At 44.6% G+C, this 22,289-nt stretch overlaps 1 protein-coding gene, 1 long non-coding RNA gene and 3 pseudogenes across 4 annotated transcripts; 3 read left to right on the top strand and 2 right to left on the bottom strand.

The window, feature by feature from the left end:
• Window positions 1–82: 82 nt before the first annotated feature.
• On the top strand, window positions 83–1,543 carry LOC116546355 (annotated as a pseudogene). Its single transcript, XR_004266685.1, has one exon. The product of XR_004266685.1 is annotated as a keratin, type I cytoskeletal 18 pseudogene (transcript).
• A 2,254-nt stretch (window positions 1,544–3,797) lies between these two features.
• LOC116546353 lies at window positions 3,798–13,856 on the bottom strand. The gene is made up of 3 exons (XR_004266684.1): window positions 13,772–13,856; window positions 10,416–10,422; window positions 3,798–3,807 (listed from the first exon to the last, which is right to left on the bottom strand). It is a non-coding gene; the product is annotated as an uncharacterized LOC116546353 (long non-coding RNA).
• On the top strand, window positions 12,355–13,758 carry LOC116546352 (annotated as a pseudogene). The gene has a single exon (XR_004266683.1). The product of XR_004266683.1 is annotated as a PDZ and LIM domain protein 2-like (transcript).
• A 236-nt stretch (window positions 13,857–14,092) lies between the features above and the next one.
• On the bottom strand, window positions 14,093–19,194 carry LOC116546351 (serine/threonine-protein kinase SIK3-like). Its single transcript, XM_032272643.1, is given in 7 exon segments — window positions 14,093–14,859; window positions 14,861–15,101; window positions 15,104–15,940; window positions 15,943–16,787; window positions 16,789–17,236; window positions 18,511–18,546; window positions 18,549–19,194. Coding segments are annotated over 7 exon segments (3,741 nt in total). The 5' UTR covers window positions 19,168–19,194; the 3' UTR covers window positions 14,093–14,144.
• A 232-nt stretch (window positions 19,195–19,426) lies between these two features.
• On the top strand, window positions 19,427–22,283 carry LOC116546356 (annotated as a pseudogene).
• Window positions 22,284–22,289: the final 6 nt, after the last annotated feature.

Below are 22,289 nucleotides of genomic sequence, written 5' to 3'. Positions count from 1 at the left end.
TTGCTTATAGTATAAGAAAGATCTATAATACAGATCTAAAGTCTTTCTCTGGATAAAGAATTATGAGTTTTCAGGATTTAAGACATTAGAAAAAGATCAACCAAATTAATAAATGAGCCAATAAAACTCAAGTGTGGGTCGTCGGCAAAGCCTGAGTCCTGCCCTCTCGCTCTCCTTCCGGGAGCATGAGCTTCACCACTCGCTCCACCTTCTCCACCAACTACCGGTCCGTGGGCTCCGTCCAGGTGCCCAGCTACGGCGCCCGGCCGGTCAGCAGCGCGGCCAGCGTCTATGCAGGCGCCGGGGGCTCTGGTTCCCGCATCTCCGTGACGCGCTCCTCCAGCATCCGGAGCAGCATGGGGGTCGGGGGCCTGGCCGCGGGGATGGCCGGGGGTCTGGCAGGAATCGGAGGCATCCAGAACAAGAAGGAGACCATGCAAAGCCTGAACGACCGCCTGGCCTCCTACCTGGACAGAGTCAGGAGCCTGGAGACCGAGAACCGGAAGCTGGAGAGCAAAATCCGGGAGCACCTGGAGAAGAAGGGACCCCAGGTCAGAGACTGAGGCCATTACTTCAAGACCATCGAGGACCTGAGGGCTCAGATCTTCGCAAATACTGTGGATAATGCCCGCATCGTTCTGCAGATTGACAATGCCCGTCTTGCTGCTGACGACTTCAGAGTCAAGTATGAGACAGAGCTGGCCATGGACCAGCCTGTGGAGAGCGACATCCATGGGCTCCGCAAGGTCATCGATGACACCAGTGTCACTCGGCTGCAGCTGGAGACAGAGATCGAGGCTCTCAAGGAGGAGCTGCTCTTCATGAAGAAGAACCATGAAGAGGAAGTAAACGGCCTACAAGCCCAGATTGCCAGCTCCGGGTTGACCGTGGAGGTAGATGCCCCCAAATCTCAGAACCTCTCCAAGATCATGGCAGAAATCCGGGCTCAATATGACGACCTGGCTCGGAAGAACCGAGAGGAGCTGGACAAGTACTGGACTCAGCGGACTGAGGAGAGCACCTCAGTGGTCACCACACAGTCCACTGAGGTTGAAACTGCTGAGATGACGCTCACGGAGCTGAGACGTACAGTCCAGTCCTTGGAGATCGACCTGGACTCCATGAGAAATACGAAGATCAGCTTGGAGAACAGCCAGAGGGAGGTGAAGGCCCGCTACACCCTGCAGATGGAGCAGCTCAATGGGATCCTGCTGCACCTGGAGTCAGAGCTGGCACAGACCCTGGCAGAAGGACAGCGCCAGGCCCAGGAGTACGAGGCCCTGCTGAACATCAGGGTCAAGCTGGACACCGAGATAGCCACCTACCGCCGCCTGCTGGAAGATGGCGAGGACTTCAGTCTTAGTGATGCCCTGGACAGCAGCAACTCCATGCAAACCATCCAAAAGACCACCACCCGCCGGTTAGCGGATGGCAAAGTGGTGTCTGAGACCAAGGACACCAAAGTTCTGAGACATTAGGCCAGCAGAAGCAGGGGACCCTTTGGGGAGCAGGAGGCCAATAAAAAGTTCAGAGGTCAAAAAAACAAAAAAAAAACAAAAAAACAAACTCAAGTGTGTTCTTTGAAAGACTAAGGAAACAGCAGCAATTATGGCAACACAGATAATAAAAAAAAGAAGAGAAATTTTATATACGGTGTGTTTTAAACAAAACATAGACATAAGTAAAGATAGCAATTTTGACAAGATATAGCTTTGTATATGATAAATTAACATGAAATGTAAGATTTTTTTGACACATACATGTATCATCAATGGCCACTCTATATGTTAAATTAGGAGTAATAATCAACCATATGAAAAAGGCCCCAGACACAACCTGTTTTATAAATAATTTTGTTCAAAGTTAAAAAAAAAAAAACAGTGACTCCTTAACCTAGATAAATTGCTCTTGACAATGGAAAAATGAGGCGGGCCACCTTCTCCTTTTATGTAGGATTCAATAACAGGGATGTGAAAGCCATTCAATATCTCATTGTAATTTCTTACACTAGTAAAGGAGGATAGAACAAGCAAATGAGAGCCTCAATAGATGTAGAAAACCATTTGATAAACTCCAACATTTGTTCATGACAAAAACTTAACAAATTAGAAATAGAAGAAAACAATCTGATTAACAGCATGCATTTAAAACATATTTAAAATAATAACTAATGGTGAATAGTGCAATGTTACCTTTAGATCATGAAAGAAACCGCTTTATCTCTTCTTAGTTTTGAAAACAATTGATAAATTGATACAAGAAGCACAAAGATAAGGATAAAATACAGCAGCTTTATTACTGACAAAGATTCTTAAATAAAATGACTTATATATGCAGCTGTATTGATTTTCTAATTCTTTCCTCTTGTGCAACTTGCTACCTAAACAGAAGCCTCCCTCTGCCTGTCTCAGTATGAATGCTACATGGATACCCACATAATCTAGGATGCCCAAGGGAAAGTACTTTTGAGGAAGAGTAGCCCAGAAAGAAGGATTAGAGCATGCTTGGTTTCTTCTAAATGCATCAGTTTATTAAAGTGGTGCCAATAGCTCCATAGTGTTGTAAAGCAGAAAGCTTATGGGAAAGTGAAGAGTGTGGGATAAGGTTATCCTTTAATAAATTATTTGTGAAGCCTGGAACAACACAGGAATTCCTACATTATACCCACTATTCAATATTGTGTTACCTGGATAATGTACTAAGCAATAAAAAATAAATTCAGTTTAAGGAACTGAAAGAAAGAGACAAAGGTAGTTTTTATTTGCAGATAACATAATCACCTACAGGCAAACTGGAAAAGGTAAGATGTTGGAAGTATTAAGAGGGTTCCACAAAGATGTTGGATATACTACTGGCATTTGAGAAAAATGGAAATATTTATAAAAAGGCATGAAAGAAAATTTGAAGGGAAAAATGTATGACGTTTGTTGATGAGAATACGAATTTTAAAATGATGAAAACTTTTCTCCATATCACTCCGTATATTCAATGCAGTTCCAATTATAATTTCAAAAGTAATTTTTCCTGTGGAAATGTACAAACTGATTTAAAAATTCATATGAAGAAGTAACGTCCATTAATAGTTCAATAGGAAAATATAATCATATGAAGAATGGTTGGTAAAAGAAGAAGACTGATGCTTAAATGGAAGCTTGATGTACTAGATGTGCATTAAGGGGGGAAAGAAAGATTACTAAATAAATGGTGTTTATGCAATTGGCTTTAATGTGGAAAAGAAAATTTAGTATACCATATACAAATTAAACTATATAAGTTATAAAACCAATGTGAAACAAAATTTCAAAGCAATTAGAAGAGATTATGGGCAGATATTTTTATACTTTGTTGTAATAAATATTCCTTAAGTGAGGCATTAAAACATAAAGGTTTATCAGTATTTCCTTTTCAAAATTTAATCTGAGAATATATTTTCACATATATGACAAAGAATTGCAACCGAAATTTCATGAGCTTTAGCAGGCCCTTGAATTCTTTAACAATTATGCAGAACAGCAAAATTGTATGCACTTGCATTTTTATAGTTATCAGTCTTTGAAGTGAATATACGATCCTCAAAATTAATGACAAGAACCACTATTCTAGGCAAGTTGTTGCTAAACTACATACACATACACACACATACACATGCACACCCTCAACACAGCAGGAGAAAGGTCCTTAATCGATCTGTTCTCCAAATTCCAACATACCTGACACTTGGTTCTTCCACTGCCTCGACTTTCCGGCAGAAGCGTTTATAGCACTCTCCTCATGCAGAATGTGATTAGCTTTCTAGGGGTTTATCTGCTATGACAGTCCGGAAAGAAGATGGATTTCCCTGGTCTTTGCACAAGATCTATCTGAACTTGTTCTCTCTGAGAATTAGAAATTGGAATTAGCTAAACCCGATGGCCTAAGTACTATAGCTACCTCTGTGGAGGCAACCTTGGGAAGAAGAAATGGTTCTCAGGATTGTCTGGAATGAGCTTTATTCTCCAAGATTTTCAGATTTAGCAAATAAAAATATAGGAGGTCCAATCAAATTTGAATTTTTTATGAAGCTCCAAAAATGACTACTTTTTAGTATATTTTATGAAATATTTTTGACATGCTTATATTAAAAATCTATTTATCTGAAATTCAAATTTAACTAAAGTGCCATAGCATATCTGGAAATGCTAGTGCTGCTTGGTGTGAACGTTCTAACTATGGGTGACAACTAAGTAACTTGAGTAAGAAAGAGGTATTCATTTCTATAAACCATAAATGGGATTTTATTAAAGTTGCTCATTGACCCAGAAAATGCCTCAAATCTGGACTCATATTAAATTTATTGCAGAAGACCAAAGCCTTTCATTATTCATTAAGATTCAGAAAAAAAGTCATACTTTACTTCACCAAGATTACCAAAGGTGTTAAAATCATTTAAAACTATGGCCAGGCATAGTGGCTCATGCCTGTAATCCCAGCCCTTTGGGAGGCTGAGGTGGGCAGATCACCTGAGGCTGGGAGTTCAAGAACAGACTGGCCAACATGGTGAAACACCATCTCTACTAAAAATACAAAAATTAGCTGGGCATAGTGGTGTGCACCTATAGTCCCAGCTACTCAGGAGGCTGAGTCATAAGAATTGCTTGAATCCAGGTGGCGGAGGTTGCAGTGAGTTGAGATCACACCACTGCACTCCAGCCTGGGTGACAGAGTGAGACTCTTTTTCAAAAGAAAAAAAAAAAAACTCTAATTTAAGTCAAGCTTCTAAAAAAACAAGAATTATAGAGTCGCATACAGTCTTTGAGAATGCTTCTTCTCCCATCTTGACCCCTTTAGGAAAACAGCCTATTGCATGGTAAAGGTAACATCATCTCGAATCAAAACCACCATGATGATCAACGTTTGACTCCTGCATACCAAGGTGTTCCTGTAGCATTGACAACCCCCCATAAGAAACAATGCTTATAGTGTAGATAACTCCTCATAAAGACGTTTCTTGGCCAGGCGCGGTGGCTCCTGCCTGTAATCCCAGCACTTTGGGAGGCCGAGGAGCATGGATCATGAGGTCAAGAGATTGAGACCATCCTGGTCAACATAGTGAAACCCCATCTCTACTAAAAATACAAAAATTAGCTGGGCATGATGGCATGCACCTGTAGTCCCAGCTACTCAGGAGGCTGAGGCAGGAGAATTGCTTGAAGCTGGGAGGCAGAGGTTGTGGTGAGCCGAGATCAGGCCATTGCACTCTAGCCTGGACAACAAGAGTGAAACTCCCTCTTAAAAAAAAAAAAAAAAAAAAAGATGTTTCTCTAACCTCCCCAGTGGTTATGATCTTTGCAAATAAGTCTGAGGCATGATCAGTTGCACATATCTTTACTATAAAAGTTTGCTGTATAAAGGATACTTTCTGGAAAGTGGGTATGGGAATCCACTGGCTCTAGGCAGGCCTATTACTTCTGTTTGTAAATCCTTATTGTTTCTTCCTGAGAAACTGGGTTTGTCAGCCTCTTCTGCCTCTCAGCTCTCACTGCCTTTGAGAGTAGGTTCACATGTACCTGCTCACTGAGGGACATACCCCCAACCCTATATACCCACAGAGCCCACATACACGTGCACACATACTAGCAAGTCTGTTGTTTGATTTTAAGTTTTATAACTCCAAATACATCTTAGGTGTGCATTATGCAGAAAATCAGAGAATTAATATTTAAAAATCAAGCTTACAAAAATTTAGTCAAAACTAAAATTTTAACCATACAATACGTATTGTATATTTTGAGTACAATAAATTTAAGGTGTTTTCCAAATCTATGTTTCTGTGATCCATGGCATTTTAGAACATTGTTTCAATTATGCTTGATAAAGGAATGGATTGTTTTTGGCAATCTTGAGTCTCTATAGCACAATTTTGTGTTTTAGAATTATCCATGAAGTTAAACATGATAAATGATAAATAATCTGGCTCTTTTGAACTTAATTACTATAGCGGTCCAGAGTGGCTATGTTTTCTGGGCCAATGAGAAATATTCATAATATAAAGTCTTAATTCTGGTAATTTCTATTTTGCAATTCAGATAAAAAATTTAAGGATGGATGTTGTAGTGGGCAGAATAATGGCCCTCCAAAGAGTTACTATTGTGTCCTCATACATGGAGCTATGAATATATTCTATTATATGGCAAAGGGAAATTAAAGGTATAGATGGAAATTCAGGTTGATTTTCACCTAACCTTCCACTAAAGAGATTATCCTGGAAATATGCAGTGAGCTCTATGTAATCACAAGGACCCTGCTGTAATAGGGAAAGAGAAGGTGCGCTTAAAGATCGTATGTTGCTGGTTGTCAAGGTGGATACCATAAGTCAAGGAATGCAGATGGCCTACAGGACTTGAAAAAAAATATTTTCCCTAGTGCCTCCAAAAGGAATATAACTCTGTTGAGTTATTTGTTTTAGCCCAGTGAGACCTTTTTTGGACTTCTGATCTGTAGAAGTTTAAGATAAGATGTTTGTGTTGTTTTAAACCACTAAAAAAGCTTCTGGTAATTTTCACAGCAGCAAATATGGCATAGTCCATATAACACAAAGGATTTTCAATGCTTAGGCTAAAGTTTCTCTCTTCAAAGATAATGTTCTGGATTGGTGTATTTAAATTTTAGCCACCATTTATTTGGGCTGATATATGTAAGTCCTTTCTAAGTGCTTCACATATTTTGTTTCATTTCTTTTTTTCCTCAGTCAGATCAGTTATTATTATTCCCTTTATAGATAAAGAGACTGATCCTAGAAGAGGTGAATTAATTTGTCTGTCTTTGAAAAGTGAAATAGAGTTCAGTCTAAAAGGTCCTAAGTGTTAAATTATCTGTCATCTTCATTAGTGCAAATAGCTTATATGTGATGTACAAATACTTAAAACAAGTAAGTTTTTTTGGAGGGAGAGGGTAGAATGTTCTTAAGAGTATGAAGATTAGAGAAGATAATAAGAGAAATTTGTGTTATGAAAAGTTTGCCTGAATCATTTATAATTTAGTAATGTGGGTAGATTTCTAAAGAGACCGTTTACCTGTTTCCTGGTGTGCTAGTACTGAGAGATATATTTCAAAGGAATTGAAAGTTGTACCCTTTCTAGCATCATACTAATGTTGGCATGTTGTTATACATTTAAGAGAAGATGTTTATATTAATTCAAGTTATGACCTTAATTTGTATTGGTTGTACTTCCAGTGCTGATAAAAACATGAGTCATGAACATGACCCTGGAGGTAATATTGCTAAAAGAGAAATCGATGGATGATCTAAGTAATTCACAGCAATAGCTATCATAGTGGCCTGAATAAAGCAAAATTTAATTTTGCTCAGACTTCACTACCTGATCAGGGCTTGCTGATGAAACAAAAGATGAGGAATTTGCTTTACTACTTAATTTTAGAATTGTCCAATACCATTTTTTACTATGTTTTATTTTATTAAAATTTATTTTGAAACAAACAGGTACCATGAATCAAATACTTCTACTTGATTCTTTTCAGTATCTCCCACTTGAATGCAATCTCCCTGAGAACTGGGGTATGTCTCATTTTTTCTTTATTCACAGACAAATAACATCGTGGGCTCACAATAAATAATACATAAATGTATTGCCATTGCCAGGTAAATTGTGTGTTACTTACAACTGATATTTCCAAAAGTGTTAAGATTTGGAGGAAAAATAAGAATTAACTGTAAACTAAGAAAAGCAGTTAAATTTCTCTGATAGACACCTTTTTCCTCTTTTTAAAAAGTGAGCCAGGCGTGGTGGCTCATGTCTGTAATCCCAGCACTTTGGGAGGCCAAGGTGGGAGGATGACCTGAGGTCAGGAGTTCAAGACCAACCTGGACAAAGTGGTGAAACCCCATCTCTTAAAAAATAAAAATAAAAAAAAAATAAAAAGTGAATAAAACAGTATTTTATTTCTGTTTCTTGCACCACGATGTAATGTTTTATGTAATGGGTAATGTCCCTATCTTTACCAGAGTGAATTTCGAGAACTGTTTGTCTTATAATTATGAAGACAAATGTTTTGCCCATTGCACGTGAAAGAAAATGTGGGACAGTATGGCTGACCTTACTGAAAGGTCCTAGAGTGCAACTGGGTTCATGGGCTGAAAAACTGTCATCAGAATTCAACTTTCTCTCATCCCTTAGCTGTGTGTTCTCTGTGTTGGCCTCATTTCTCCAGGAGTACCAAATTATTAGCATCACAAAACCAATTTTAGTGGGAAGGGAAAACTGCTTTTTAGATTTGAGACCTTTTGCCATCATTGATCTAATGTGGATCTTGTGACTTTCCCGAACCAATCCTGTGGCTGAGCAGTTGCAAAATTCTGATTGCCTAAGTATAAATTATGCATTTCATACCTGGAGATAGATTCAGTTTTACTAGATCAAAATAGAAGAATAGAATGAGAGTGGAATCATCATTACCACAGGAAGTGGGGTAGATGCTAGGCTGCAAAATCAACAAATAATCACTAGGTCTAATTTTTCTTGACCTTGCTTTTTACCCAAAGTGTGAGGAAAACAGTCAACACTTGATTATTTTGATGAATGGCACTGGGCACTCTCTTTGCCTAGTTAGGATGAGATGAATTTAGTGTCCCCTTTGAGGATTACGGAAGCAACTTGACCTTTGTAAGCATAAAAGTAACACCACATCAAGCTCAGATGAAACTAGTTCTCCATAACCAGGTAAAAATTTGCTAAACAATGCCTATTCAACAAGCAGATTACAATAAAAGATGACACACAGAAGAATTAAAGTAGTTGTTAATTTTAGATTTTTGCTCATTTAGTTACAAGAAAGAATTTAATTAACTTCAGTTCGGGTAGATAGCAGAATAGAACATCTGCTTTCTTAATCTAGAGGGAGTTAAAATCAAAGTTTTGAGCCATTAAAATAGCAGGGTTGGGAATCCTGATTGAACTTGATGGCAGATGAGCAAGTGCCAAAATATTAACTTTCCTAAAGCTGCCTAGATCACTAGCTTGAGTGGTTTTGGACTGTTTTAACATCAGAGTGGGTTTGTTATGAATCAGGTGAAACCCTAAACGTGTTCATCTTTATTTATAGGTTCTATGCCATTTAAATTTATGTAGTAACCTTCTAAGAAAGAAGATTTGAGAAAGTTAAGTTTAGTAACTTCAGTGAGCAAGTATATTCACTCACTGACATGAACTTTTAATCATTTTCTGTTTATGGCAATGTGATTGGGATCCAAGAAAATGAATCCCGTCTACCACTCACATTATCTCACATTATCTTGACTGAAGTCAGGTGAGTAAGAGTCATGCATTACATTTGGTGCTCTGATGTGTATAGTTCTCTGGTTTGATTTCTAATCCACAAAACTCATTGATGTGGCAATATGATGCACTGAGAGCTTAGCTGGCTGACAGAAAAATGGGGTGCACAATGCATAAGACAGTCCTCTGAAATCCAGTTTAATGAAAGATAGTGTTTAAGGTTCCCTGAARGAATTACAGCCTGGTAAGAATACTGCTATAAAAGCAGCAAAACATGGACAACAGAGATGCGAGCCTGGAATGCTTTTATATGCCAATTTAATGTTTGCAATTATGCTGCACAGATTCAGTCCTTCATAAAACCATGTCTACGTGTTCTCATTGTTCCACACCCACTTATGAATGAGAATATGCAGTGTTTGGTTTTCTGTTCTTTGCTGAGAATGATGGTTTCCAGCTTCATCCATGTCCCTGCAAAGGACATGAACTCATCCTTTTTTATTGCTGCATAGTATTCCATGGCATATATGTGCCACATTTTCTTTATCCAAAACCCATGGAAACTTTTAATAATCTGGTAGCCTTGTAAATGCTTTCTTCAGAAATTAACTTTGGGGACTTTGGCATTTATTTTCTCATAACAAGGGTGAATCGATTATTGAATGGTTGAAAGCACACAATGCATATTGATCTGGTCGTGTATAGCTGCTCTCTCCCAGCAGGCACCTTGCGCCTGCAACATATTTTTAAATAGGATTACTATTCATGAAATTACAATGACCTGGAGCACTGTTCAAATAATATAAAAAACTGCCTTGACTCATTGCGGTTTGAAGCATTGCCATGGACTCTTAGCAGCTTGCTTTCCCTAGTGGGAGTTGATCTGAAGGATATATGTGGATGACTGACTGCTTCAATGGCTAAAATTTAGTCAAGCAAACCCCCAAATTTTGTACCTATAACTGAAATTTAAACATGGCCAAAATTTTGTATTATAATTACTTTTTAAAGGAATCCTTATTAAACGATATGTATTTTTTTAGTCAATATCGCTTACATTTTGTGTAGCAATCTATGGGCTACTCATCAAAGAGATTACGGTTTAACTTAATTAAATGTTGCAATGCTGGTGTATACACAAACCTGTATTCTTTCTATGAAACAGACCATGTTTTGTAATTATACTATATAAAGAAGTCTTTCATAAATCAGTGAGAATGCCTGTGTGGCTGAGGTGAGAGGATCACTTGAGGCCAGGAGTTCGAGACCAGCCTGAGACATATAGCAAGACCCCATCTCTACTAAAAGATTTTAAAAATTAGCCAGGTGTGTTGGTGCATGCCTGTAGACCTAGCTATTCAGAAGGCTGAGGGTCACTTGAGCTCAGAAGATAGAGGCTGCAGTGAGCTATAATCTTGCCACTGTACTCCAGCCTGGGTGACAAAGCAAGACCCTGTATCAAAAAATGAATTAAATCAATAAATCAGTCCATCAGCAGGAAGAAAGTAACTGTCTCCCTTGATTTTATTAGCTCAGGGGGAATTTTTCTGTTTTCTTTTTAAGGCAGAGAGAGAGTATAGGAAATCACCTTAGAATTCTCAAAGTATATAAAATGTATATGAATTAAATGATTGTAGGAAAGTAGGAAGAGGTATGATGTGGACATACTAACATTTACCCAAAGTTACATGTTATTCATGTAGTCATTCTTGACACCCGGAAAGATTGTATAAATACTTGTTATTCTTTTCCTGGCTGTCCATTATTATGCCATGATTTCACCTACATTTCCATTTCACAGTCTATCTCATAATTTCTGCCTTCCTAATCTATTTACCGATGCATGGACACTTGGTAAATGTACCAAATATTTATCTGAGAAAATCAGGACCCAAGTTATGACAAAAATTTTGGGGCTCCCATGTGCCTATTCAGATGTCTTGTAACTCCACATCTACCAGCCTCTCCATTGTGGATTTATTAGTAGAATGATCATGTAATCTCACTACTTCTGACAACCCGCAGCCAAGTCACAAAAGCTCCTGTGATATAGTGTCAGGACCATAAGGTTCATCATAAGGTCTAAATTTGCTTTCCTTTGGGAATCATGGACCCTAGCTTCTGTTTTCACTTCCAGAACCATGTTTCGTTCCAGGCCTTCTGTCTCTCAGACATTCCAATTATTGCTAAATGTCTCCATTCTGGTAGAATTCTGACTCTCATATGTCTAACTAAACTATTGCAACTGTTTAGAAACTGAGACTTCAGTTAAGCCCTTAGGGCTCAGGGATTGAAGAGCTACCAGCTTAGAGTCCTTCATACCACATTAGCGACCTTTCTACCCAGGCATGGCCTCACTATTTCCATGTTGTCTCTGTATCCTTACTATTTCTCTACACTCAGAATGAACCTCAGTTTCTTCTGGAGTGTTATATAGGACCTTTTGCAATCACCCCATCATCCTGTGTAAAGTGGCAACTTCTCCCTCCAGTGCTTCGGGTATTCCCTGTCAATTCTCCTTGCTTAGATTTCCTCCACAGGACTTATTTGACATATTATACATTTAATTATATATTTATTTATTGTTGGTTTCCTTCCATTTGAATGTAAGCTTCTTGAGGGCAGGGACTTTATGTACTGCTGTTTCTCTTGTGCCCAGACATCACATGAGTGCTAAGTAAATATTAGTTCAGTGACTGACTAAATGAATAAAGGGCAGAGTTTTGAGGACTAAGAATCTTAGTTTCATTGCAATCTCGTGTGTGCTGAGATTAGGAACATTCATTAACGGTGAGATTGCCTCAGCTGTAATTCATGGGTCTTCAAGGAAGATATAAAAATGAGAGACCAAACTGGGTCCCTGGGATTTACAAAAATGCTGACAATTATTTTAGTTTACATAGTTTCACACTTGTAATCATTGACCCATTCTGATAATTATTTGTGGAGACACGAGAGGCAGCTCCATGGGCCTGAGGTCCCCGGGGAGGGGGTCGCCAGGTACAGCTCCTCCTCCCTGAGCTGTCACCTGTGTCCCCTCCTTGGCTGTCCTCTCCTGGGCCTTACAGCCTGGTCTCCAGGTATGGTGCTGACGGTGGATGTGGCCAGGCCGGCTCCCTGGGGCCTCCGTATCACAAGGGGCAGGGATTTTCACACCCTATCACGGTGACCAAGGTGGCTGAGCAGGGCAAAGCCAAGGCTGCTGACCTCCAGCCTGGATACGTCATCGTGGCCATCAACCGGGAAAGCGCGGAGGGAATGCTGCACGCCGAGACCCAGAGCAAGATCCGCCAGAGCCGCTCACCCCTGCGGTGGCAGCGGACGGTCTCAGGCTGCATCTCCAGGGCAGACCAATGGGGACGGCTCCTTGGAAGTGTTGGCGACTCGCTTCCAGGGCTCCGTGAGGACACACACTGAGAGTCAGTCCTCCCAAAGGTCCTCCTACTCCAGCCCAGCCTCCCTCAGCCCGAGGGCCGGCAGCCCCTGCCCCCCGCCACCCGCCAGCAGCCCCCTGGCTGGAGAGGCGGCCGCCGGCCGCAGCTTCCAGAGTGTTTCGTGTTCCCCGGGCCGCCCCGCCGCTGACTGCCTGTCCCGGAAGCCAACTCGGCGGTGCCGGTGCTGCCGCCTTCCCCGGCCCTGGCCGTTGTTCCTCCAGGCCCAGCGTGAGCTCGGAAGGGGGCAGCCTCCTCCTGGACGAGGACTCGGAAGTCTTCAAGATGCTGCAGGAAAATCGTGAGGGACGGGCGGCCCCCCGACAGTCCAGCTCCTTTCGGCTCTTGCAGGAAGCCCTGGAGGCTGAGGAGAAAGGTGGCATGCCAGCCTTCCTGCCCAGCTTGCTGGGCCCTCAGTCCTCCCTGCCCGCCTCCAGGGCCCTGGCCGCCCCGCCACGCTCCACACCTGTGAGAAGTGCAGCACCAGCATCGCGAACCAGGCCGTGCGCATCCAGGAGGGCTGGTACCGCCACCCCGGCTGCTGCACCTGCCCCGACTGTGGGCTGAACCTGAAGATGCGTGGACACTTCTGGGTGGGCCAGGAGCTGTACTGTGAGAAGCTCGCCCGCCAGCGCTACTCTGCACCCACTACCCTCAGCTCTGGGGCCTGAGCCCGCCAAGCCCTCAGCCTGCTGCACTGCTGGGCCAGGGTCATGCCCATACAAGGTGGCATGGCAGGTGCAATGGTGGGCGGTTGCTCTTACGTGAGCTAAGTTTGGGGACCTGAGGCCCCTTTGTCTTCACTGGGTGGGACAAGGTCTGGGACCTGTCTTGGGCTGTGGGAGCCTCACCCTCACCCTGTCAGGACCCTCTCCCCTGCAGGACTGGCACTGTGCTAGTCTGAGGTGGCCGCTGCCTTTGATCAACCTTTGTGTGCCAGGGTGTAAGCAGGGTGGAACAGAAGTGGGAAAGAGATGGGTGGGCCAGGGGCTAATGGTGTCACTGTGTGAAGTTTTTGACATATGAGCTCTATAAACGTATGAATATGGACAAAAAACAAACAAAAACATCTGAGGAATTTCGAGATATTGCTGAGGGGAAAAAATGACCTTTTCTTGAAATGTAACTTGAAAACAAAATAAAATGTGGAACATAAAAAAAATAACATATATATATATATGTATATATTTACTTTCATAAAAGATGAAGAACATGGATTTCCAGTTTATTTCCTTGGTGACTTGGTCATACAAGCAAACATGGCAAAACCATCTCAGAACCTAAAGGACCAGCACGCGGATGAACCAAATGTGAGGAGAGGAGCTGTGATATTCTGGGTGGAGAGAATCACAAGGGGAATTTGGCACAGCGCTGCTAGATACTGTGGGGTTTCAATCAACCTTTTCATTCCCAAGCTGTACACACAACTCTCTGTTTCTTGTTACACGCCTGCCTGCTCCATGCTGAAGGAGACTTCGGGGTGCTTGTAGCTGAGCAGAATGTCTGTAATACAGGTAGAGGGATAGCAAGAGGAGTTTAAGTGCTGGCTGCCATCACTCAGGTCTGGGTGCTCATGACCTCGCAGGCTTGCCCCATATTCCTCATTTTCCCCATCCTGAAACTGCTGGCTGCCCATGAGCAAAGACTGGCTGAGAACTGCATCTGACATCTGGGAAGAACTAAGTGCTTTCCCAGCCACAAGACTCATTCCTGGCAAGTTATCCAGCTGTACATAAGCATCGTCGCTGTTCTGGATCGTGTGGTGTCTCTGGAGGGCCCCGGGCCTGTGGTGCTCCTGGACGGAGGGGTGTGCTGGGTACCCGAGCCCGTTGTGATCCTGCAGCTCCACTGCTTGTCCTGGAGAACTTGTATCCATGCAGTTCCCTATGACAGACTCTCTGCTGGGCACCCTATTTTTACTGAATGCAGCAGTTGGCTGATGTCCACAGGGATGTATCCCCAGTTCCTGGGTGTGACTCACAGTTCCTAGCAAAGATTCGGGGTCCCCAGATCCACCAGTACTCAAGAGCAGAGGGCTGTCATGGCAACCTTTGGTCAATGTACTTGCACTCTTACTGTCTGGGAAGCCATCCTTGGCCCCCTCACACGAGCAGTCCTCCTCCATGCTCTCTGAATGCATCACTGCCGGCTGATGAACCATGGGGCAGGGTGGCTGAGGGAGCCTGTGAGATACATTCTTGTGCCCTGATTTGTAGCAGATGCTGGGGGCTGGTGTGATGGTGGTAAGAGTCAGTATTTTGATAAGATAAAGCCTGGCACTCTGTCCTGCTCTGTCCCCCAAGGCTGGGAGCCAGACTCCCCGCATCCCCTTGGTTCATGTGCCTGAACAGTTCCTGGTATTTTTGCTGTTGCTGCTGCTGCTGCCATTGTTGCTGCCCCTTTTAATGAGCTGTGCAAACTCTGCTGGGGGCAGCAGGATGTCCGAGTGTCCAGTGAGCAAATGCCATGGAGAGAGCAGTCCTTGAAGGATGTGGGGTACCTGCAGGTGTCTTGTATAGTCTGGTGGCATGGGGGACAGCAGGGCTTGCTGTTGTGCTGATACAGTATAGTGTGGCGGCTGCTGATGTGCACTGGGAAGGAAGCTGGGGAATCGGTCAAGTGGAGAGACTTTCAGGGCTTGGGTTGGAGAGAACCCCAGTCCTGTTGAAGGGCTGTAGGTGCTGGGGCAACCCCAGGACTGGTCTGAGAACAGATGGGAGTGTAAATGCGCCTGGTCGTAGTTAGCAGGGGAGAACCGATTCACATTCAAGCTGTGAGCCTCTGCACTGTCAGCACTCAGCTGCTTGGACAAGGGACGGTGCCCATAGCTGAAGGTGGCCATCAGGTTGGTACGGTGCTGCATCTGCATCTGACTGGCACTGGGGCTGATGGAGATGCCCTGCCCACTGGATCCTGCAGCTGTGCCTGGCATGTTGCTGAGCATTTCAACAGGCTATTGGATGGTGACCTGCTGTGATTGGGCAGGCTGCTGCGTGCCCAAGCAGGTTAGTGCCACGTTGGGAGGAGAGGAACAGTTCTCAGGCTGCTGCTGGAAGATTGCACTGCTGGACGGTAAGCCTTGAAGCTGGGAGGGAGATGCAGCACTGTGAGGCTGGATCATGGCACTGCTCATCGCGGGAGGACTATTACTGGGCTGCCTGAAGAGATGGTTGTTGGGGTGGGTGGGGGGTGGGCTTGAAGGCTGAATCCTTAACCTCTGGAGCTGGTGGGTGAGGGGGCTGGCTGATTTTCACATGCAGCCTGAAGAGGTGAAGATGGCAGAGGAGGACAGATAGAGTCTTGAATTTGTTGCTGGAGAATTTGATGGTGCTGCTCCTGCTGGTATAATATATGCTGCTGCTGGGTCTTCTCCAGGATTCTTTCATCAATCTGCACCCCGTACATCTTCTGCAGCTGCTCAAACTCCTGCTACAACTGTTTGATGCTGCTGCTGTTGCCCATTTTTTCCAGGTGAGCTTTGAAGGTCTGGATACTCACAGCCCCATCTGAGAACCAGCGCACAAGGAGGAAATGCTCCATAAGGAGGCTCGGAGTGTTGGAGTCCTTGTAGGTAGAGCTCTGCACAGCTTCCTGATCTGGCTCCCCATCTGAGCTCTCCTCGTCCACAGGGGTAACTGCTGGCACTGCTAGTGTCATGGTGACAAGCGGAGAGGGTCCCCGTGGGTGCATCAGCAGCTGCTGGGCATGCAGCTGAATGTTGGCTCCTCCGTCTGATGCTCTCCGGCCAAGGGGGACCATTCCATTCAACAACTGTAGCGTGGGCGGCTGTAGGAGAGGCTGCTCCTTGTGCTCAAGTTGCCCAGTTGGTTGTAAATTTTGCATAGGCAACAGGTTATGCATGAAGTTCATGTTAGGGGCCACCTGCAGGAATGGAGCCTGTGGGTTGACTCCAAAAAAGCCAGGTAGGAGCTTCTGCAGATCTTCCATAACTTCCATGCATGGGTCAGCCACACCCACTGTGTGCTGCCTCATGGACAAATAGCACACCAGTGCTTCAGGGGAAGGCTCTTCACCCTCATCACTGTCCAAATTCAGTGTCCCATCTGGCTCCACAATTTGATCAGCTGCACTGGGGAATGCTGATGTTCATAGCGGTACCTGCCTGCTCCACCTGGATATTGACTGGTGCTTGAAAGGCCATGGCTTGGGGCATGCTAGGAAGTGCTCCAAGATGCAGGGTTTTATGTCTCTTGCGTCGATCACACAGCAGGCGGTAAATTGCACTACAGTGATCATAGGCATCAGATCTTAATGACTGCAGTGTCCGCTCTTTGTCCAGTCCCATGTCCTCCATGGCCAAGAGGACATCCTCATTCAGGGGGTCCACCTGTCTTTCTTCCTTTAGTTGTTGGCATTCAGCTATTAAACTGTCAAAGTTGGGATCAGTGTCCCCTAGCTTCATCCACTTGTGCTTGCAGATCTGCTCCATGGAGAAGCGCTTATTGGGGTCTAACACCAGCATATGGCGGATCAAATGCTCACATTCTGTGGACATAAAAAACGGGATATGGATTTATAATCCAAAGGATTATAAATCATTCTACTATAAAAAATGGGATGCGGATTTATAATTCAAAGGATTATAAATCGTTCTACTATAAGGACACATGCACACAAATGTTCATTGCAGCACTGTTTACAATAGCAAAGACCTGGAACCAACCCAAATGCCCATCGATGATAGGTGGGACAGGGAAAATGTGGCACATATACACCATGGAATATTATGCAGCCATCAAAAACGATTAGTTCATGTCCTTTGTAGGGACATGGATGAACCTGGAAACCATCATTCTCAGCGGACTGACACAGGAACAGAAAATCAAACGCCGCATGTTCTTACTCATAGGCGGGTGCTGAACAATGAGAACACATGAACATGGGGAAGGGAGCACTACACACTGGGGTCTGTTGGGGGGAAATAGGGGAGGGACAGCGGGGGGTGGGGAGTTGGGGAGAGATAGCATGGGAAGAAATGCCAGATATAGGCGGAGGAAGGCAGCAAATCGTGCTGCCATGTGTGTACCTATGCAACAATCTTGCATGTTCTTCACATGTACCCCAAAACCTAAAATGCAATTTAAAAAAAAAGAAAGAAAGAAAAAGAAAAAGAAACCGTCTCTTTACTTTTCTCTTCTAGCCTTGCCAAGTTCATAATTATATACTCTCTATGAATTACAATAAATAATTTAACACGTCTGGCAATAACTCAAAATCTAAGACAGGTTTAGGAAAATGCCCAAGTTTCTGTGGGTTTTGTTCTAAGAATACTGAAGCCTTAAAATCAGAGACATGGAGTAGCTGTTGGCTTGTGGCCAGTGTACTTGAAGTGAAGGTGGTTATGCTTACTCCAAAGATCAAGAAAAAAACATTTTTCTGAGGCTAATCACCTTGAAAGTGTGATAATTCTAAACTCTGTGTGCTTTTCACTTTCAAAAATATTTTCAAGGTAACCAAAAGTACCAGTTAATAATATAAAGTGTTTTTTTTTTCTCAGAAGCATTCCAGCTAATACATATAAAAGAAATGTGGTAACTAGAAAATCATCAATTTGCAACTTATAATGCAATAAATGACATAGGCAACAACAAAAATTTGCTGAGCTAAGGCCAACATGAGAAAGTCTTCATCATGAGAAAAATAAATATAATTTGGTTGGACCCTTGCATGGTTCTACCTTTGGTTAAGGATGTCCTGATGGTTTTTCTGCTATCTTCTTTCTTCTCTTCACTGCACATTCTTGTTCCTCCCTCCTTTCTTCCTTAGAAAAAAAAATGCGATCGGGGACTGTCCACTCAGCACACAGGCCCGCCCATTCTGCTCCCATCAAACGGCAGGGCACTGCACACAAGCACATACAGGACAACTCTGAGGCTCCAGATGTCCACTTTGGGCCCATCATATTCTTTTCCTTCAAATAGTTCAGGTGCAGCACAGGGAGGGCTGCCACACCATGTCTTCAGCAGCTGCCCAGGGGTGAAGAGGTTACTGAAACAAAAATCTGCTATTGTGATATTCAGATTGGCATCTAGAAGTAAATTTTCAGCTTTTAAATCACGATGAACAATGTTCCGACAGTGACAAAAATAGACAGCTGTGACGATCTGTTTGAATTTCCGACGCGCCTCCTTTTCTCCCATTCTACCCTGGGCCACCAGGTGGTCAAATATTTCCCCTCCACTAGCATGTTCTGTCACCAGATAAATCATCCATTCTGTCTCCATAACCTGGTAGAGCCTGGCGATATGGGGGTGGCAAAGCATCTTCATAATTTGAACATCCCGGAAAATCTTCTTCAAGTTTTCTCCATCCAGCTGGGTCTTATGTATGCTCTTGATAGCATCCTTGGCCGTGGTGACGAGGTGTGTGGCCCGCTTGACCACCACGAAGTTGCCCTTGCAGATGGTGCGGTCGATCTCGTAGTATCCGATGCGGGCGGGCATGGGTCCGTGGGAGGCCGGGGCTGGGGGACCGGCCGGCCTCGGGGGACACGGCAGCGGGGGCGGCCGGGGGCCCCCGCGCGGGCGGAGGCAGCAGGTGGCCCGCGGGCCGGGTTCCCTCAGTCACGGCCCCAGCAGCCCCGCCAGCTCCGCTCGCCGCCGCCGCCGCCTCAATCTTGTGCAGTGAAACCTCCCGGCCGCGGGGGAGCCTGCTCGGGGAAGGGGGAGAGGGCGGGAAAGGGGGAGAGGGCGGGAAAGGGGGAGGGACGCTGGCGGCGGCCAGCCCCCCAGCCCCAGCCGGTCGGTGGCGAGCGAGAAGCAGGAGGAAGAGTTGGAGCGCTTGCAGAAAGGGGAGGAGGAGAGGAAGAAGAGGCTGCAGCTGTGTGCTCCGGCTGCGCTGCATCGCCTACCCCTTAAAGGCCAAGCAGCCCACCGACATGGCTCGCCGGCAGCAGATCGGGAAACGTTGCAGACAGTCAAGGACAGGTTTCAGGCTTTCCTTAGGGGGGAAACCCAGATCATGGACGCTGTGCAGAGTTACTTTGAGGTGTTCCTGAAGAGCGACCGTGTGGCCCGCATGGTGCAGAGTGGAGGCTGTTCCACCAATGATTCCAGGGAGGTCTTCAAGAAGCACATTGAGAAGAGGGTGGGCAGCCTGCCGAGATTGACAGCCTCAGCAAGGAGACTGTGCTGAGCTCCTGGATGGCCAAGTTTGATGCCATCTACTGTGGGGAAGAGGACCCTCGGAAGCAGCAGGCCCAATGGCAGCCAGCGCAGCCTCTGAGCTGATTCAGAGCAAGGAGCAACTCTGTGAGATGTTCCAGAACATTCTTGGGATCAAGAAGTTCGAACATCAGCTCCTGTACAATGCCTGCCAGCTGGACAATCCAGATGAGCAGGCAGCCCAGATCAGATGAGAGCTGGATGGACGTCTCCAAATGGCAGACCAAATAGCCAGGAATTGCAAATTTCCCAAGTTTGTATCCAAAGAAATGGAAAACATGTACATTGAGGAACTGAAGTCATCTGTCAACCTGCGCATGGCCAACTTGGAGAGCATGCCGGTGTCCAAAGGCAGGGAGTTCAAGCTCCAGAAACTCAAATGCAGCTACAGTGCTTCCATCATCGACATGGGCGAGGAGAAGAGACCACCTCTCCAAGTCAGACATTGTGCTGTCTTTCTCATTGGAAATGGTAATCATGGAAGTCCAAGGCCTTAAATCCTTGGCTCCAAATTGCATCGTATATTGGACAATGGAGGTGGAAGGAGGAGAGAAACTACAGACTGGCCAGGCTGAGGCTTCTAAACCAACCTGGGGCACCCAGGGTGACTTCTCCACAACCCAGGCAAGGCCAGCTGTAAAAGTGAAGCTGTTCACAGAGAACACAGGAGTCCTAGCCTTGGAGGACAAGGAGCTCGGGCGGGTTATTATTCTCCATCCCACCCCAATCAGCCCCAAACAGTCAGAGTGGCACAAACTGACAGTCTCCAAAAACTGCCTTGACCAAGACCTCAAAATCAAACTTGCTGTCCGAATGGCTAAGCCTCAAAACATGAAGCATTCTGGGTATTTGCGGGCCATCGGTAAGAATGTCTAGAAGAGATGGAAGAAAAGATTTTTCGTATTGGTACAGGTCAGTCAGTACACATTTGCCATGTGCAGTTATCGAGAGAAGAAAGTGGAGCCTCAGGAACTTCTACAATTGGATGGCTATGCTGTGGATTACACCGACCCCCCCCAGCCAGGTTTGGAGAGTGGCCGAGCCTTCTTCAATGCCATCAAGGAGGGAGACACCATGACATTTGCAAGTGACGATGAACAAGACCTCCTCCTGTGAGTTCAGGCCATGTATCAGGCCACGGGGCAGTCACACAAGCCTGTGCCCCCGACCCAAGTCCAGAAACTCAATGCCAAGGGAGGAAATGTGCCTCAGTTGGATGCCCCTATCTCCCAATTTTACACAGAGCTCAAAAACATGGCATGGATGAATTTATCTCTTCCAACCCCTGTAACTGTGACTACGTTTCCCTCTTTGAGATGGTATAATGCCTTACTTTGGATCACAGCCCTAATGATTCCTATTCTTGCCTGGGCTGGTTCAGTCCTGGCCAGGTGTTTGTGGTAGACGAGTGTTGTGCCCAAAATGGAGTCCGGGGGTGTCACTGACATCTCTGCTACCTCAGAGACTTGCTTGAACAGGCAGAAAATGGTACCATGATCGACCCCACCCTTCTTCACTACAGCTTTGCCTTCAGTGCTTCCCATGTCCATGGGAACAGTCAACAAATGCATGCATACCTTACTGGGCTGCCACCAAATACAGACCCTGAAGGGAGCGAAACTCCCTCCCCACCTGAACCAGAGGCTAAAAAGGATACCACAAAGGAATCAAAAAAAGAAAAGATTACAAAACCCAGGCAAATCCAGAGCAGAAAAGGCCTGATGGAATCGGAATTGTGAGCATTGAAGAAAAGGAGTGTTTTGAAGAAATCAAAGAGAGACTCCAAGTTCTGTTGGAAAATCAGATTACACATTTTAGGTATTGCTTTCCATTTGGTCGACCTGAAGGTGCTTTGAAAGCTACTCTCTCACTCTTGGAAAGGGTTTTGATGAAAGGTATTGCTACCCCAGTGCCACAAGAGGAGGTAAAAACAGTCGTCTGTAAATGTCTGGAACAGGATGCAATAGTCAACTATTCTCGGTTCTCAGAGTATGCCGAAATCAAAGGGAAAAGGAGAGAAATGTATGAGCATCCTGTCTTCTGCTTGGCCTCCCAAGTGATGGATTTAACCATTCAAAATATAGGTCAATTAATCACTCCTGCCAAAGAGCTTGAAGATAGTCATTGATAGTCTTGCTGAACTAGCCATTGAAGTTCTTCAGCAAGATGAGGAGCACCATGCCGAGGCCTTTGCGTGGTGGTCAGATTTAATGGTGGAGCATGTGGAGATGTTCCTGGCACTCTTTGCAGTAGACATGGATGCAGCCTTAGAGGTGCAACCCCCAGACACATGGGACAGTTTTCCACTGTTTCAGCTGCTGAATGATTTTCTCCATACTGACTATCATTTGTGCAATGGAAAATTTCCAGAACACCTGCAAGACCTGTTTGCCCCACTTGTT

This window comes from Sapajus apella, unplaced genomic scaffold (genome assembly GCF_009761245.1).
Source record: "Sapajus apella isolate SASKATOON/1434 unplaced genomic scaffold, GSC_monkey_1.0 scaffold792, whole genome shotgun sequence".
In the NCBI taxonomy this organism is placed as follows: domain Eukaryota; kingdom Metazoa; phylum Chordata; class Mammalia; order Primates; family Cebidae; genus Sapajus; species Sapajus apella.
Note: the sequence above shows the minus strand (reverse complement) of the source record. Positions and strands in the feature narration are given on the sequence as shown.